This window comes from Schistocerca americana, chromosome 1 (assembly GCF_021461395.2).
Source record: "Schistocerca americana isolate TAMUIC-IGC-003095 chromosome 1, iqSchAmer2.1, whole genome shotgun sequence".
NCBI classification, from domain to species: domain Eukaryota; kingdom Metazoa; phylum Arthropoda; class Insecta; order Orthoptera; family Acrididae; genus Schistocerca; species Schistocerca americana.
Window position 1 is genome coordinate 218,177,391 of NC_060119.1, and position 19,209 is coordinate 218,196,599.

Here is a 19,209-nt window from a genome sequence, read left to right on the forward strand (position 1 = left end):
CGGATGTTATCAAAATTCGTGCCTTGGACCATAACCAGTTGTCCGAGCCTGTCTTTTCACGATATGCTTTAATGCGCTTGGTACGCATCTATGTTGATATCTGACAGATTTGTTTTTAACAATGTGAATCAAATATGCTTTCCACGAACAATGTATCAAAAAACATATCAATGAGTATGGTGCGAGAATTGTCCGATTATGATAAGTTTCACCACACTGATTGCGAGAACGCTCACGAATACACGATCAGTTAGGATTACCCAATAACATACTGTATTTTTGTTCTGTGTACAACGATAAAAATAGTTGTCATTGCATTATATATACTTGTTTGATAGTTTATCACACTCACTGATGTTTTACTTTAAAGGCAAAGAAAGGTATTCCCATTGGAATATTATCACATACACCGAGGCATATATCGAATGAAACAAAAGGACACCACCAAGAATCGAACACGGACCGGTAGTTAAGCAGTCTAACGCCCTAACAGCTGGACCGCCGACCTGCTCTGCTGGTTGATCAGAATGACACGTACCCTAGCTACAGCATGAAAAAATGCAAATATTAGTAAGTCCAACTTTGGATCCCATATTACATTTAATGAAAAATATTTTTGACGATATTTCGAAGTGTAGCACTGATAATACTATTTTCGGTCGACATCGACCTCGATTGTCTCACAAATAAGGGAGTGTCTAGCAATAAGCCCGAATTACGTGTCTCTTTGTTTTCAATTAAGATCGTCGTCGCTAAACTTGATTAAAATCTGTTACCTATAAGTCAAACCCACTCACTTCGAGACTCCTCAGTGCTTAGTCTTCCTGGTTTGGCGGACAAGAAATGTTCGCATAGATTTTTTGGTACAAAGTTTATTTAACATGAGAGAGTACGTCTTCTCCGGCGTGTGTTTTGGTAAATCGTAAGATTTATTGAAATCCTTGACCACGTTTTCGGTATATCTAAGTATACCTTCATCAGAAGCAGACATACACTAAAATCACATCCTGCAGTGGAGATACATAAAACAACCGTGCCAAAGGCGTCGTCAGGAGTTTAAATTAAAATATCACCTCCATCTGTACAGCATAATTATGAAGAGAAGGTCGATGCGAACACGCCATATTATCTGTACTTTTAACTACTTACGACGCCTTTGGCACGATTGTTTTATATGTCTCCACTGCAGGATGTGATTGTAGTGTATTTTTGCTTCTGATGAATCTATATTTAGATATACCGAAACCGTTGTCAAGGATTTCAATAAACCTTTATCCTGCAACCCTTTGGTTGTTACCATTTATCGAAGGTTTTCAACAGCTGCTGCTTCAGCCATGTTTAAAATTGTGATACATTGTAAGAATTAATCACTTGCCAAAGACGACTACTTCATGAACGAGGAATAAACAGTACTAAAAAGAAACTCTCTTCTCAACTAATGAAATCACAGTAACATTATCAGAGAGATCCAAGGCGTGAGCGAAAACATTCACTTTTTGGAAGAACGAATAAACATCAATATGGTTTGAAGGCTGAAGGTCTTTAGGTAGGAAACAAACACTGGTCGGAAACGTTCTAACTCTACGCTAGCCAAATTTCAGGTCCTGACGGGACAGTCCAAAATTTTATACATTCAGACACAGTTCGAGTTAGTCTCAGAAGGACCAGTTTCTAAGTCCCAGTATGCCGAAACACAGTCAAGAAATGTTGCAGGTCCACTAGCTGACTACTGACATGAAACGTGGCGTCGTCACTGCGGTGGCTCGAAGGTGAGTTCCTGATTGATGGAATTCGGCACCTAGCCCAGTAAGCACTGTCGAAGTGAACTGCTCGTCGTCGCTCCAGCTCCAGGATACCAAAGACACTGACCTGCAGAGGAGAATAGAACCGTGGTGCCAGCGATCTCTATAGGCGCTTGGGATGTCATCTGATGGCCGAGCGAACCACGGCCGAGTTGCGTCTGTCCGCAGGAAGGCTGGCCCCTGCGAGTTATGTGACCACTTTCCTCTGATGTAATGTTGGTGGCTGCCTGCGTAGGGGCAATGCCTACCCACAGCACTCACAAGGGAACCTCCCCATCGCAACCCCCTCAGATTTAGTTATAAGTTGGCACAGTGGATAGGCCTTGAAAAACTGAAAACAGATCAATTGAGAAAACAGGAAGAAGTTGTGTGGAACTATGAAAAAATAAGCAAAATATACAAACCGAGTAGTTCATGGGAAGATAAGCAACGTCGAGGACACTAGGAGCGCAGGAACGCCGTTGTCTCGTGGTAACGTGAGCAGCTGCGGAACGAAAGGTCCTTGGTTCAAATCTTCCATCGAGTGAAAAGTTCAATTTTTTATTTTCACTTTATGTGACAAATTCTTATGTTATCATCACTTTTTTGGGAGTGATTATCACATCCACAAGAAAACCTAAATCGGGCAAGGTAGAAGAATCTTTTTACCCTTTCGCCAAGTGTACAAGTTAGGTGGGTCGACAACATATTCCTGTCATGTGACGCACATGCCGTTACCAGTGTCGTATAGAATATATCAGATGTGTTTTCCTGTGGAGGAATCGGTTGACCTACGACTTTGCGATCAAATGTTTTCGGTTCCAATTGGAGAGGCACGTCCTTTCGTCTACTAATCGCACGGTTTTGCGATGCGGTCGCAAAACACCGACACTAAACTTATTACAGTGAACAATGACGTCAATGAACGAACGGACAGATAATAACTATGCAAAAATAAAGAAAATAAAATTTTCAGTCGAGGGAAGCTTTGAACCAAGGACCTCTAGTTCAGCAGCTGCTCACGCTACCACAGGACCACTACGCTCCTGGGCTTCCTTTGTCCATGATGTTGCCTATGCGACACGTGGACTACTCAGTTTGTATATTTTGCTTATTTTTTCACAGTTCCACACAACTTCTTCCTGTTTTCTCAATTGATCTGTGTTCAGTCTATCAAGGCCTATCCACTGTGCCAACTTATAACTGAATCTGAGGGGGGTGCGATGGGGAGGTTCCCTTGTCAGAAAATACAGTCTTCCTACGTAGATGGTAGCCTGTAAAACCCTTCTTAGGGCGATGCTGGTCAGTTGGAGACCCTTGGCAGGTATTGTTCATAGGGAAGTAGAGAAGTTCCAGAGAAAGTCAGCACGTTTCATCACAGGTTTGTTTATAAGGTGCGAAAGCGTCACAGGCATGCTCTTCCAACTTCAGTGGCAGACCCTATAAGAGTGCCGCTGTATATCACGGAGTTGCTTACTGCTGAAATTCTGAGAGCATATGTTCCTCAAAGAGTCAATCAGTACGTTGCTCCTACCACGCAAATCTCGCGAAAAGGCTATGAAGGTAAAACTGGAGAGTTTCTAGGGCTAACCACTCTCGTTCTTCCCGCCTACCATTCGCGACTGTAGCAGAAAAGGGGGGAAGTGAAAGTGAAACACAAAGTGCCCTCCTCCACACATTAAAGATAGCTTGCGAAATAAATGTAGATGTAGATGACAACCTCCAATGAGGCGCTTAAGCAGTCTCGTTCCTCACCTTCCATATACGAATGGAACGGAAAGGAACCCCAATATTTAGTACAGTGGGAAGTGCCCTCCGCCATGCTCTTCACAGCAGTGTACAGAGTATGACTATAGACATTATAGACGATAAAATAATAGAAACGAATGTCGTTTCTGACTTCAGACTCACCTGTGATTACCACCACATTTCCCCTTTCCGTGAGGCAGACAGGTAGCGAACTTCCGCGATTGTACCCGCCAGGAGCGTCACATCCCTCTTCTTTCCCTTCGGGTTATTGCCGAAAGCTCAAGTGTTTCACTACGATCGTGCAGAACAGGGCGGCGGTGGAAGCGGAAGTTTCCGGTGCCTGCAGCCGAGGCAAGTTATGTGGGAAAATATTTACGGTTTGGTAGATCCCTTCTGCTGCGGCCAAGTTATGAAACAATCCGCAAGTTTGGGATTTCCATCTTCAGCTGGCGCTGGGGTGGGGCGGCAGAAGTTTATCATCGCCCAGATGCCGCTCTGTCCCCGTGTTTTGTAAGCGCCCCGGTCTGCCTGCAGCGCACAAGCTGCGCCGCCCAACGAGAAACGAAATGGATAAGTAAAAAAGAAGTTCATCTTGACAAATGCCTTTTAAAAAAGCTGCTCCGACAAGAAAGAAGTGAAACACGTAACGCTATACCTTGGTTCTTTTTTTAAAGAAAGATGTTTGGAACAGTATTTGTTCAACATGGTGTTATCTGTGGAAAACTCTGAATTGAGAATCAAACGACAAGAAAATCTATGTAGCTACTGCAAAGACAGATGCATTTCAAATATAAAGTTACCTATTAAGTTCATGCCTAATTCGGTTCAGATATGACCCATGGCCCATGGTTAATGAATTTGATAAACGCGTGATAGTTCCACGGAACATTTTTCTGACTGTGTAAGAAGATATCTGAAGCGGCACTGTGGGCCAAGATGGTTAAAGCCAGCTGGGCATGTGCCCTGGCCTGCAATTTCACCTGACTTCAAACCTCTGGACTTTTCTGTCTGATGCCACCTCAGAAGTGAAACATACAGCACTCTCGTTGATGCGGTTGTAAAATGTGGAGCAGTGAGTTGTACAGCCTAGTCAAAATCCACAAGATGATATGGAAATGTTTGAAAGACTCGGTATTTCACTGCTGATACGAGTGCAGTGTTACATCGAACTGCGAGGAAGACACGTGAAGCCGTTCCTTTAATGGGTCCCAGTATACAGTAAACTGTAAAATGTCAAATGCTGTAGTACTATCGTATTTCTTGTTACAGTAGACCGTGGGTCAAATTCCAGCCCAATTAGATGGTAACTTAATGCAGAAGTTTTCATTTCAAATCGTTTTTACTACACTGTCCAGTCACATTAATGTCACCACTTGTAAAAAGCTTCAATAAAAACCTTTTACAGCGCATATTGCTGCGAGACGTGCTGGAACGAAATCAGTGAGGTTCTGGAAGCACCAATAGGGATGTGAAGCCTTGACGACTCCAGTGCCTTGGCTAGCTGCACCAGGATTTTCGGTTAACGATCCATGGTGCGAACTGCTCGATCGAGTTGCCCTCACTGATTTTAAATCCGGGAGTTTGGTGGCAAAGGGAGTACGATAAAATTCTCCTGGTGCTTTTCGAGCCACCCACGTCCCTGCGAACTGTATGACACGTTGTATTGTCCTGTTAGTTGATGCCATCGTGCTGACGAATAACAAACTGCATATAAAGCTGGACATGGTCTACAATGGATGCATACTTCCGACGAGATAATCCAGAGAAACCGGCTATTATTGAAGTACAAGTCAAGAAACACCAGCAGCGCCAAAACAGAATGCTAAAGTAGGTTAAGTTGCGAGAGGTTTTATTTTATACTGAAGAAAATATATTATAAACACGTGTTGTATCAAATTTAAACGTGATGTAGAACCACATGGTAGGCGAAAGCTCGAAACATATTAGTATCAAAAGCATGAAAAGAAAAAAAAATTAAAATACGTATTTTACTCGTTACGGCCGCAGATATAGATGCTGAGAACAGTAAATAATTTATTTCTGACAACTTCTAACTACCTATTAATTTCCTTCATATTGTTTCATATTTGCACATTATGAAAACCAGGAAAAATAATACATCTGATTAAGCTGTGGTGTTTGGATTTAAGAGGGAACTGCATGTGCATATCATTTTTATAATTACTTTGAAAGCGTATAATCCTACCAATAAAATCGTTTCAAGTTTATATCGCGGACGAAACGTGTATAATGCGACACACGGATAAACCAGGGCACTTTTTTTTACTTCTTTATTTGCTAAGTCTATGGTTCCCAGATTCTGAAACTGACTGTTCATTACATGTACAATGATACTCTGATGCACGTAGAATTGTACATTTAGCTGTGTATTTCAACGTAATGGTACGTGACTCTCTGAAATTATGAAATCACTTGTCTGTACACAGTTTTATTCAGGAAGGGGTTTCTGTCCAATCTCAATGGTATATGATCCAATTAAACGATATATGTACTAAACTGTGTGAAACTTAATTCAAAGATTTTTATTTCGTTGTTTACCGACTACAATATAGTGTTTTCCACGCTCACAGCATACACAACGCTGATGTGTTGTATGTAAGATTCAATATTTGATAATGTATGTAAAAATGATTGTAAGCGATTTTTCAAAATGATGTAACTGCCTGTCTGTACATACAGGATACTTATAATAAAATCTGGCTGAAAAATGTCTCCAGCATTTTGTGACAACGTAATGTTAACAGCAAAGAAACTAATCATCGAAATGTGTCCATTTTCAGACTCTCTGTAAAAAGCAGAGCTCTGAGTCATTAACTAGGGTACTTTATTTCATTTCGGATTTCCGAAAATTTCTTGGTAAGTTTTATGTTGCCTTGGGGTAGCTTAAGTACTTGATTAATGGGTACTGTATGTGTTACCCCTCCTAAAAACCTAATTCCTTTTAAATAGAGTATATGTATTACGTATTATAGCATACCTTATTTTGCTGTTGGTAAATGTTGGAATACGTTGTTTCAGGGTTACGAGGGATCACTGCTAAAAGTCACAAGCAAGAACGGGAAGACAGCTTCGGTAAGCTACCTACTTTGACTGATTGTTTACATTAGTTCTGCTGATGGGTTAGTTTAAATTCATCAGTACCTGTAAACGTCTCATACGGTTTTTTTGAAAGATGACCAAAACTTCCTTATCGAATCTGATTCTAGTATTTAACACTAAGAAAGTACTTTGCAAAACGTCAAGATTTGCTGTTTTATTAGAAATGCATGTGTCTTTTTTTAGGCATTAATCAGGATATTGTAGGGTGTGTGGTGATGTTCGAAGTGACTCCAGTTCTTCAGATTTGCTCAGTTTTCATACTTTTCCGACAGTATATCGCAACTTACAACGTTAAACTCTCACAGCTTCTGTAAATACAATACAGTCGTCAGGAACCTACTGTTGACTGCTGGTTGACTTTCGACAATAATGCTCGGCATTAATTGTAGTTCTGTAGACTAATTAAACTGATTATAGCGACAGATGTTCCTCCGGAAAGAACTGCCAACACACAATGAAACGTGTGATTTTCGTACTTAAGATGTCGAATTAATGTTCATTTCTTTCATTTTTGTGTCCACCCCATTTTACATACATATTTGTCCTCTCATTCAGCTACCTGCACCACGATGAGTGCTAAAAAGAAAGTAATTTTTTCGATTTTCTTGTTCATGACGAACTTCACACTTTCATAATTAATCTTATAATTTTTGGTCTAATTATACATTCATAGAAACGCACGAAAAATGTGAGATGGAAAACATCGAAATTTGGAACGATACAATTAATTCGCGAGGGGGAGAACTCGGTTTTTTACAGTAGCTTCCCTGTTAACAAATACTGAAATAGAATTGAGGAAGAAGTTTCTGTTGATAAAAACAGTCATGGAACTCCTTCACTTACTATTTTAGGTTCTGAATGCGAATGCCCCGGTACTAGACAGGTAGTGGGTTCTTGCATGAGGTTTATCTGGCAGTGAAATTTATCACACAAAGCTCCAATGGAGTTGCCTAGACAGGTATAGGTCCAAATAAAATTAGCTCACACAAGGAATTCACACTCTCTGTAGTACAGCAGCACTATCTTACTGCCTTGTATCACAGTACGTCATTAAATGTTCGAGAAGCTCTATGTGTTTATTTCAATATTTACTTGTATTAGTTTTAAGTGTTGGTGAAATGAGACTCCTTTTCATTTCTAAAAACACATTCCCTTAACATGAAATGAGAAAAGTGGCATTGTCATCATCAAACAGCCAGAAGGAAATTAGTATGGATACTAATAAAGTGGTAATAATAATGTTAGTGGTAATCATTGTAATAATATGGCACAGACGATATGAGGCAGCAGTTAGATTTAGAGTGTGGAATTATAATAATAATTATTATTATAGTAATGGGGCACGAAAGGTATGTTTGAATTATGGACTGCATTAGGAGTGAGTATGAAAAAGCGAAGAGAAAGGGCCAAGACAGAAGGATATTAGAATATATGCGATGAGAGCCGAAAAAAAATTGACGAAACAGGATGAAAGCCCAGCGATCAATATAGAATATAGGAGAATAATGAGAGAATGAATACGGATTTCCTAATCTAGTGGCTTAGAGAAAAAAGAATTGGTGTTATTCTAAGCTACTGTCATTACAAGAGAAAGAATTTCAGGTTTTTTTAATTAAATGTGACATTCCACTGTAAAACCCTCGACCTTTCCAGATTTGACAGAATACATAGTACAGGTAGAATTCGTGGTAGTGTCTCAGATACATACCACAAGGGGACATCGTCCGGTGACTAAATGTCTTTTGTGAAAATAAAATCAGTCGCTTGTGAGCCTTATTGCTCCACTGAATAAATGTGGCACCTCCCAAAGTGTAACGGATTTATTAATGGAACTTTAATGCTAATGTTTCGGACGTATGGTTCTTGTGAAAACTAGTTAGGAACATTTCGAAAAGTGATACTGAATGTTCACTGCACAAAAATTCTTCTCCTTCCATGTATATTGCAGGAGTCAGAAAAATAAGATACGAGAGATCCTGGCACGCTTACATATGGATAAATGTTTTACCCTCTCTCAGTTCTCGAAAGGAATGTGAAAGAAAGGCTTTTCTGAAGGCCAAAATCAGTTTGTGGATCAGAGGCTGTTTAGTTTATTGGAACAAGCTGAATGTTTACTTCAATATTTATTTTCCACTACCTCTCTATTCTCTTACCTCACGCCCTACCATCCCTTGCCTCTTTCTTGTCAATTCCTTCCTCGCCGATTCTACTGAAAACCTCCTCATTTCTTTCATTGTTAGTCCATCTAATTTTCAACGTTGCACCACGTCTCAAATGCTTCGATTCTCTTCTAATCCTGTTCCCCCACAGTCCATGTCACACTGCCATATAACGCTGTGCTCCAAACGTACTTCGTCAGAAACAGCTTCCTGAAATTAAAGCTTATGTTTGATAGTAGTACATTTCTATTGACCAGCTGTCACAATATACTCGTTAAAAGGCATAGTCTTACGTTGGAACTGTCACACAATAATTTAAGTATTCAGTTTATAAATTGTGTCTTGTGGGAACATAGTACACGACGAGCTAATTACTCAGACGATACTCATCCAGTATCGTATTTAAGAATGTGAGCACCTATTGACTTCGAGCAAACCTTCATAATTTCAAACCTTTTCTAAACTTCTCCTTACTCACACCCTCTAGAAAATAATGAAAGCAAAAATATTATCGTCTACTACATTTTCGCTGTTCATGCAGCAGAACTTCAGCATCGGATATTACGTTTTAAGCTGCTGTTCCTTTACTACTAACTCCATTCGTAACATATTTCGCAGACTGTATGCACGCATACCACTGAATGTATTGCAACAAAATTGTGTCATTATACGCCACATAGTTCACTAGACATGACGTCATAAACTTTGAGATGCGTGAAATACTAGCTTACATATTAACTTATTCAGTATTTGATAACGACAGCACTTAACAACTTTAAATGTAATTTCAAAACTTTTCTCGATTACAACTTCACGAAATAATGAAAGGAAAACAGTTTACATTACTAAATGTTCGTTGTCGAACTATAAAGGTCTTACACGCTCAACATTCGAACTAAACGATCGTCGGCTAAGATCACGAAAGTTCCGACAGCTAACAACACGTCAAGAAGAGAGCGGGAAAGCCTCTTAGGCTGTTGATGTTGAATAAAATAGAAACTTTTATCAGTATATTGACGTTGAATATTACAACTGCGTTTGGCAAAGGAACAATACTAACTATGAATGCAAAGTAAGCTCCGAAATAAAAGTCCAGCTTGTTCTAATAAATTAAACACCCTGTGTTGCAAAATGTGATAGTGGCTAATATTGATGTCAAGTACCCACCAGCATGGGGTACGCACTGGGTGAAAAGAGGTAGTGTACAAATTTTTACAGAGATGCAACGTTTCCCCATTAAGGTTCCATGAAGGCTTTGGCGCTAATGATGTTCATAGCCGGTTTTCGCACTCCCGTGTCTCGAATATTGTCTTAGAGATGTTGTTGACCTCCTATAGAATTTTAATGGGAGCAGATGAAGTGTTTGATGTACGAGATACCGACACACACTCCAGAAGTGCAGGTTGCCGCTTGGCTGAAGCAGCAGCCATTATTCGTAAAATACCAGCTTGTTTAGGGCACGTTAAATAGTCATCAGCACGCAGATGCCAGTTCTACACTAATGTGAACGGATGACATTTTCAGCAACTTCTCTAAGACTATACTCATCACAAGGGCGTTTGAACACCATCTCTGAACATCACTAGGGTCGAAACCTCCACCTATCCCTGGCGGGGATAAGGTGCATCGGTGACATTTGTCTCACATAATAATGTATTTCTTTTTTTCTCTTTTAAATACCTTGATATTTTGTATATTCTACACAGTGTATATATAGACAAAGCAAGAATGTTATTCCATCATGTGAGACTGTTCTGCCCAAAAAGAGAAAATAATCTTCACACGCTATTCGAAAAGGATTTCTGATACACACCATGTTTCGTGTATTTGCCCTAACATCTTCAGTAAATTGTAGCATCTTCAGTAAGTTATTTTATTTCTTCGTTTCAGCGCTTTTGCATTGTTTCCTGCAGCTAAGCTGCAGGATGGGCAAAATAAAACGACCCGAAAAATACTTAATACGCCTGAAGATAGGCAACCCAACTTACATCATCTGACTTCATTGCAGATGATAAATTCTGGTGGCTATCTTAAGGTGCACAGCGTGACAAAAAGAGTGAAGCATCCAGAAGGGAAGGAGGAAACGAAGTGAAACTTCATGGGTTGATTACAAATCGAGTCAAATTTGTAGAGAATTGGGCAGTATGAGACCAGTTGCCAGTATGACGTTGCACTCCCTTGGCCTGGATGCATGAAGTGACTCGGCTGGGATAAGTGTTATACAGCCTTTGTATCTTCTCCTAAGGAATGCTTTCCCACAACTGTTGTAACTGGTCCTTGATATCCTTGATGTTGGCACTGGGACACAGTTGACGACCAAGTTGGTCCCATACATGTTATATGAGAGACAGATCTTGAGATCTTACTGTCCGTTGGAGTACCTCAGCAATACGTGGACAGTTCCTGGAGACATGCCTCATGTTTGTAAGAGCATTGTCCTGTTGAACGTGACATCAGAATTCTGTCGCATATAAGGTAACATGCGTACTCTTTTGCTGTCAGGGTTCCCTCAATTGCTACCAGACGTGACCCGAATTCATACCCGAGGTCTCCCCACGCTATGACATGAAAACCCCTCTGGATCCCCAAAAAATGGAAGAATGGGACGCCTCCCCAGGCCGCTCCTATATTTTCTAACGATGGTCATTCAGGGTAGTGAAGAACCGCGAGTCATCGCTGTTCACAATGCGACACCGCTCTTCAGCAATGTAGGCTTTCCAATCATGGCGTCGCTCCAAACACAGCCAATTGTCCTGTGGGGTTAACGGCAACCCACACATGGAATAGTAATTCACTAGACCGGCTACTGCTTTGCCTCTACTGAAGGTACAGGATAACACCAAATATTGCAGAAAGTCCATTACTTGTTCATGGATGGCAGTCACAGATGTCGAGAGGTTATTATGTGTTTGGTGCACAATAGGGTGATCTTTCCTTGTGGCGATCAGACGTGGTCGATCGGAACCTCAAAGATATGCAGGCCAATATCGAGCCACAGTCACATGAGAATCCCCCGCAAATCTGGACTGCAGTCGTACAAATAGAGCCCCATGATGGGGCACCGCTCGAACACTGTCAGACGCTGATAACGCTGTCTCACACGACTACGCGGCATTTCCGTGTCCTTCACAGTGATCATTCTACATCTGACTCTGCCTGTCCGTCTTATATGCGTATACCCTACCGGGTCAGATAACAGCAGTAAAGACGAACAAGACTTATGCATTCTGGTAGCCTCTCCTCCTGTCACCGAGAATCGCAACTCCAATCATTTACATACACGGCGACTATGTTTGCGTGTACCAAGCTACGTTAACACTCGACCGAATGTACTGGGAACTTCAGATATAATATCAAGACGTGTGATTTTTGGAGCCAGTTTTATTTTGCCCACCCCGGAAAACCTGGAATTCTCAGGGAATTAGATTTTACCTGGAAAAAATCAATGAAATCTCAGAGAGTTTCCAGGGAATCTCAGGTAATTCTCTGTTTTTAACTTGGCATTGAAATTTATTTTTATTGAGTTTTATAAATCACAAATTTTCAAGCAAAATTTCAAAGCACGTGAATTATGTGAATATATACCATATAGATGCCTAGAAAATACAGTCAAACTTATGCTTAGGCTAGTATCAGCTGAGCGGCTGAGAGAAAAGGAAAGTTGTTATTGTGATATCACCCTCCCCATCCGCTCACCGTTAATTTATCCTTCCAGTAATGAAAGTTTGTGTAGCCACTAGCCACCCTCTAAATAGTCACGATTTTCTCCATCTCGTTAAGTGCTGCAGTTAGTCTAGTGAATATCAACGAGTGCTGTGACGCTCGCTGTTGAGCTGTTGGTATATGTAACGTGTTCTGTTGCAGCCGGTGGGCTTCGTGACGTTCAACACTCGAGCCGGAGCAGAGGCGGCGAAGCAGGACCTGCAGGTGCGGACCTCCAACTGCCACGACGCCGCCTTCCAAGAGACATCCCATTCCCCAACCCTCACACCCAACCCCCATCCCAATCTCACATCACATACCACTAAAGTTGACGGAGCGACCTATTCCTGTCGTGTAGCAACATGTAGGAAGGATTGATCTAGACATATGATCAATTTGAGGCTCGGTTCCTTGTGTGTCTCAAAACAATATAAAAGATCTTAGTTCGATTCCCCGAAACTCGCAACAGAGAACTCACGTAAGCGTAGGAGATCAAGACATTCACTGATTTGGTAAGAAAATGAACAATGATACGTTAATTATAAGGAAAATGAAATATCTGAGAATAGGCCACAGCCTAATGCTAATCAGTCTCGTCTGGCAGGTAGCAATGATCGGTCATCTGTTCAAATCCACAGTAATCGCGTAGTCGTCAAAGTTGATCTGCCGACGACAACCATATTACTATCTCTTGTAGCTGATACTGCTGTTAAAAAAAAAACACATATAGCTAAGCTCACCGGACAAAATATCACTCACACCTCTTAAAAGAGCGCATTAGTCGCTTCGGAGCGCTATAAATGGTGTACAACTGGTACCATGAGATTATGAGAAATTCCGTTGGTGACGTGAGTCATGGTAATGAGCTAAAGTGTATGTGCCAGTCGGTTGTACAGAATCAGCGCAGTAGGATTAGAATAGCAGAAAAGACCTATCGTGTTTGGATGCGCCAATGACCACACTTGACGTATAAATGCTGACTGACCAACATGTTTGGTTACTCGGAATCGTGCATCGCGGCGTAAAAGCAGTGCTCGGAAAAACATCCTAAGCGACAGTGGCTGGAAACGATTGGCTAGTCTTGACAATGACAATCGGTTTCAAACCTGAAGGCGACTGCTGCTATCAGTGAATGCACGGCCATCGCAGTCAAATCGAACATTGAAAAGGGGTATTTCCAATGAGAATTTGCAATTAACTCACGAAGGCCACACGTAGTGCTGCACGTATTACGTGGACAAGATGATTCTGAACGGTAGCTGACTGGAGGCGTGTAGCATCATCCAACGATTAGCGGTTTTGCTTCTTTACAAATGATGCAAGGCTTCGAGTGCGCAGACAACACAATGAAACGTTTAACCCCTCACTAACTGGAAGGTTCATTGCATGCTGGATGTCGTTCTGCGATGCTTTGGAGGTGTTTTCCACACCACTACTTGTGCTCATATTGGTTACAATAATCGTGAACCAGGCTGTTTATTCCAACATTGTCAGTAACCAAGTGTTGCCCTTCCTACCAAACCATCAGGATGAGTATGCTGTGTTGGCCTGAATTCCTAGAAGACAACAGCCGTATTCACAGGGCTGTTCGCTTAGACCATAGATGTAGCTATGGTCCAACGCTGCATGCATGCGCATCCCATCGCACATTGACTGGCCCTCCACATAACACGGTATTAATGCCACAGAAAATGTTTGGGCCCATTTGGAACAGGGAGTCGAAGGTAGCCATCAGCATCTCTGCAGTGTCGTAGCGCTGTGAGACCTAATCATCAGTGAAAGGTCCCTCTCTGCAGCTGAGTCATCAGGCATCTGCCATGCGAAGGGCCCTCTACTGCCAGGGACTTTTCCCTGCACGGAGGACTTCAATTGCGTCTTCTCAGCCTAGTGATGCCATTTGAGGAGCTATATGAATGAGAAAGACCGACTTCAAGATCTCGAAAGCCGACAGCGAGACATAGGGTTCTGTGGCGTATGCCGCAGCACGTGACATTACAGGTCTTACCGGTTGCAGTGATCGCCTCTGGTGGGGAACGAGTTGTTATTTCGCACATATTTTACGCACCACAGCTACACATTCAGATGTAGTCAAGCAGTGGATAACAAATGGCAAAGTTTAAGACATTAGTCGCTACCTTATCATTCAATTCACATACTGAGTTCCCTCCTGGCCCCAGACGTAGGCAAGCGTTCGCGACGTACGTCGGGCAAGGCAACTAGTGTGACAAGTTCGGTGCGAGGCCTGTATTCACCTTTCTCGAGAACGGTTAAATGGATCAAGCTGAAATGCATTTCTTTTACTAAAATCTACGGTCCTTCGTGTTAAAGGTTCAAGCTGCGCATTCAGTACAGTCAGAAGATACAGCCATTTATGTCATATATTTTGATACTCGAAAACTCATTTATCGAAACCTAAAGGGTGCTTCATGTTGACCTAGAACCATGAAAGTCGCCAAGAGGTAAGCTTTCACAGTAAAAATAAATGACAAATTCGTAAATTATCAATTTGTAATCATATCATATAAAATTATTTTTTTGCCATTTTGTCCGTCTGTCTTTCTGTCCGTCTGTAAAGACCCATTTTCTCAGAAACGGGTAGAGGTATCAAATTGAAATTTATGTCAAATGCTAATGTCTGTGGTCCCTTGGTGGTGTAAAGTATTTAGGGTTCTAAGTCAATGTAATCAGAAGATATGGATTCTTTTAAGACCCCTTTCTATCAGGAACGGGTAGGGGTGTGAGGGTGAAATTAATGTCAATACTAAGGTCTACGTTCCCTTGGCGGTGTAGCAAATTTAATATTCTATGTCAATCTAATCGAAAGATGTGGCGTTTATGACACATCATTTGATACTCGCAAACTTCCTCATCGATACGTGTAGATGAACTTTCCGTATACACCATTAAGTTTACACGGAATTCTGAAAGCGAGAGCCCTGCACGCATTTGTCCGCCCTTTTTATTTTTTTGAGTTTTATAGAATAATCTGCCGTGTCACACCGGAAGCAGGTCAATAGTTGTACTGTTTTAGAGTTCTGTTATTGTAGAGAATGAACTTTTCGTCTATAAGCAGTCATACAAAGACAGAGCTACACTTTCTCGAAATTGTGCACACACTCGTATTAGTTTAGATTGTAACACGGAAGTAAGACCCCAGAAAAAATTTAGCTACACGCTGTGTCGCTCCGTCACGTTTTACTCCTAGACTCCTACACTTAACCCATAACTTCACTTTCATAACGATTTGGTATTTCATATTATCACATTAATAACTCTTATTACTGCCATTAAGAGATAATGTTTCATCCAGTAAGTTAGTCAGCATAAATTTTGGCAGATAATCAAGTATATTTATTTACGGCAATAACGCTGGAAAAAATATGAGTTTGATGTATAAGACAGCCACTTCATATGAAGTGACAACATTGAGAGCGGGTCCTCATATGAGGTGGTGTGGGCTGGCGCCGTGGAGTGTGCAAGAGGCCACTGGGTAAGTGACACACATGGTGCGGCCTTCCTCCGCATGGACCTCACAACGAGCTACTCCCGCTCTCACCAGATTTTTTGCAGCACCTTCTCAGAGAACAAAAGTGCACCTCGTTGAGGAAACGGTCGCCGGAGAAGCTTCGTAGGCACTTGTCAAGGCTGCAAGGCACTCTCTACCTCACTGATCTCCTTTCTGCGTCACGCCCTCGCGTTTCAAACCAACCGCGCCACAGAAGCAACTTCCGTGAAACGGGGTTCGTTACTACGAGTAAAAAAAAAACCTTCTGCTCATAACCGACCACGGCCAAGAACAAAAAGTGAATTCAGTTCTTTCAAATGTAAAGCTGCTCTTAACCCACAATGATGAGCATTGTTTATAGGATTTTGTTCTTCTCGTTTTTACATTTATGGCTGATTTTTTCCTGTCAGTCATGCTAATTGTAATCTAACTAGAAAGTAACATTCTTAATGTAGGTTAAGAAACACTTTGTTTTACAACAAAGGAGAAGAACATAATGTTAAACTTAATGTTTTTTTATGTAAAATCAAGGACTTCATTTCAACTTACTGGCAGATTAAAACTGTGTGCTGGACCGAGACCTTGACTCGGAACCTTTGCCTTTCAGGCAGGGAGTGCCTAAGCCATGTCTCCGCAATATCCTTTCTTCCAGGAGTGCTACGTTTGCTAGATCTGCAGGAGAGCTTTCCTGAAGTTTGGAAGGTAGGAGACGAGGTTCTGGCGGATTCTGAGTCGTGCTTGGGTAGATCAGATGGTAGAGCACTTGAACGTGAAAGCCAAAGGTCCCACGTTCGAGTCTCCGTCAGGTGCACAGTTTTAATCTGCCAGTAAGTTGCATATCAGCGCACACTCCGCTGCAGAGTGAAAATTTCGTCAAGGACGTTATTCGTTGTAGAAAACCAAACAATGCGATTTAATCCAATTATCAGAATTTTTAATATTCATTAAGAAATACCTTTTTCATACTTCGAGATAAGAGAGCCATAGTGGGTTTAGTAGGCGGAATGATTATTTCAGTTTCTAGAAAAGAATATTTCTCGTTATTTATTTTTCTCTTGTCTTTAATTCCCATTACAAAAGAACTTTTAATGTAAAACAAAAAGAAGTCGAGTTAGTAAAAAATGACTCATTAAAAAATAGCTTTTCCATTGGTTTTTTCGTTGCACCTACAGATGTATTGTGTTTTCATACACAATGTGATAGGGAAGATATCACACTACGTGAAAAGTACAGAAGAAAAAGAAGGCATAGGCAGCAGGCCGAGAAGGCAAGGTGAGTGAGACTGAGGGCTATAAGTGGAGATGGAGGGAACCTCAAAAAAGAATGGTCAAGCAAACAGGAAGGAAGGAAGCCTAAAGCTCAGCGTGCTAACGAGCCTGATACTTTGAGCCAGAATCCGTGCAGTGAATCTGTAGAGTAGTCAGACAGAGTATGGTTTTAGGTGCTTTTCCAAATTCAGTTAGGCAAAAGCTAGGTTAGTTCCCATTCTCCGTCTTGTAAAATACGTCACACAAACTGTTAAATTACGATAACACATAGAATGAAGTTTACACGATTCATTGATGGAGAGGCACTCGGAGATACTGGAACAGGGAATTCCCTGCTCGAGATCGAAAGCATATGTTCCACGCTCAGAGCTGCTCTACCGACCAGACTACTAAGGGCACCTTGCTAAATACAAGGAGCGATCAAAAAGTTTCCTTTCGAAGGCCATACATTCCAGAATGGGTATGCCAATCAGGCAAAATCACCACGAGCAATGAGACAATCATCCCACCGACGTACCAGGTTGAAGATACTCGTTTGGTAGTCTGGATGCATGAGTAAGTCCGTATCTGCCTGCTGCACATCCTCGTCCAACATGAATTGTTGACACTTGTAATTAATCGCATGGAGAGAGATCAGGACTATAGGGCAGATAGTGGAGTGTCTTTCACTTCTGGGTTACGGCGTTTGTGATGTGGGGACGTGCGTTATCATGGAGCAGCAGCACCCCTTGGCCACGCATTCCACAATGGCTGTCCCACACACATTCAGTCTACGATGGATATCTGTTTGTGTTTGTCCTTCAGCTTCCAAGAAAACAATAACAGCACGTTGGTCCTGTTTGGACGCATTTGGTAATAAGGTCGGCACAGTTTACGTTTCCGCATTTACATCGGAAAGACACGAATGCCACACTAATTACTTGCCTACGTGACATTGCTTCAACTGCCCCTTCTGCTGTGTTTTTATATACCTCGCAACACCTTCAGAAACAACAAGCGAGATTTTCTTATTCTCTCACTCGCTATGTGCAAACTATTAGTCCTACAGAAAAAATATACAAGACATTTCTGAAGGAAATTTAATGTAATTAAATTTTGTACTGCGATACGGTTTTACAGGAGGCCACGGTTTTTGATTATTCAAGAAAAACACCTTTGTATGTTGCTTTTGTACATCTTGCATCAATAATATGATAACTACAGCCTCTGTTGAAAACATCTCCGATTACAGTATTTAACTACATTAAATTTCCTACATAAAGGTCCTGTTCATTTCTTCTGTAGGAGCATGTAGCGAGCGAGAAAGAGTAAAAAAATTTTGCCCGTGGTATTTGAAGGCTTTGCAGGTTGCATGAAACCCATAGGTAGGGGCAGGTGTATCAACCTCTGTACCCATATCGAAGTTGCGCAGCGTTGCACATAACACTGCTGCAATGTTCTGAAATGGAAACCTTTAGTTTCAAAAAACTCGTGATACTGAGCTGCATTTTGTGGAATTTATTACCACTACCGGTTTCGGCGTAACCCATCGTCTAGTGCCTAACAGCAACACGGCGCCTAGCAGTCACTTAATAATATACTTACGAAAATCACTTAAAACATTTCACTTGTCATGAATATTGAAACACAAAACACTGAATATTTTAATCCACATGAAACACGTAATAAGAAAACTCATTCATAGCATTTACAACTGCAGCAACCGTCCTATTCATAAGAGATGATAACAAAAAAGTGACTAGGCATCACAACTCAAAGATCTCGTTATGCTGAAGATGTACCAATGAAGATATATATACAAGCACATTACTCAATTACAAAACGTGACAAATAATAGAAAGGAAGCTAAATCTTGTCTCAAGTATCGTCATGCAACATAGTAATTCTTTTAATACATTCATGTCACGCTAACAAACAGAAAAAGA

At 41.2% G+C, this 19,209-nt stretch overlaps 1 protein-coding gene across 1 annotated transcript in view; it reads left to right on the plus strand.

Moving 5' to 3' along the window:
- Nucleotides 1-19,209, plus strand: part of LOC124621604 (protein couch potato-like) — a 183,169-nt gene that overhangs the window by 1,777 nt on the left and 162,183 nt on the right. The window contains exons 2-3 of the mRNA XM_047147154.1: nucleotides 6,570-6,623; nucleotides 12,674-12,736. Of these exons, the coding sequence (XP_047003110.1) occupies nucleotides 6,570-6,623; nucleotides 12,674-12,736 (117 nt within the window). The remainder of the gene's footprint in view (nucleotides 1-6,569; nucleotides 6,624-12,673; nucleotides 12,737-19,209) is intronic.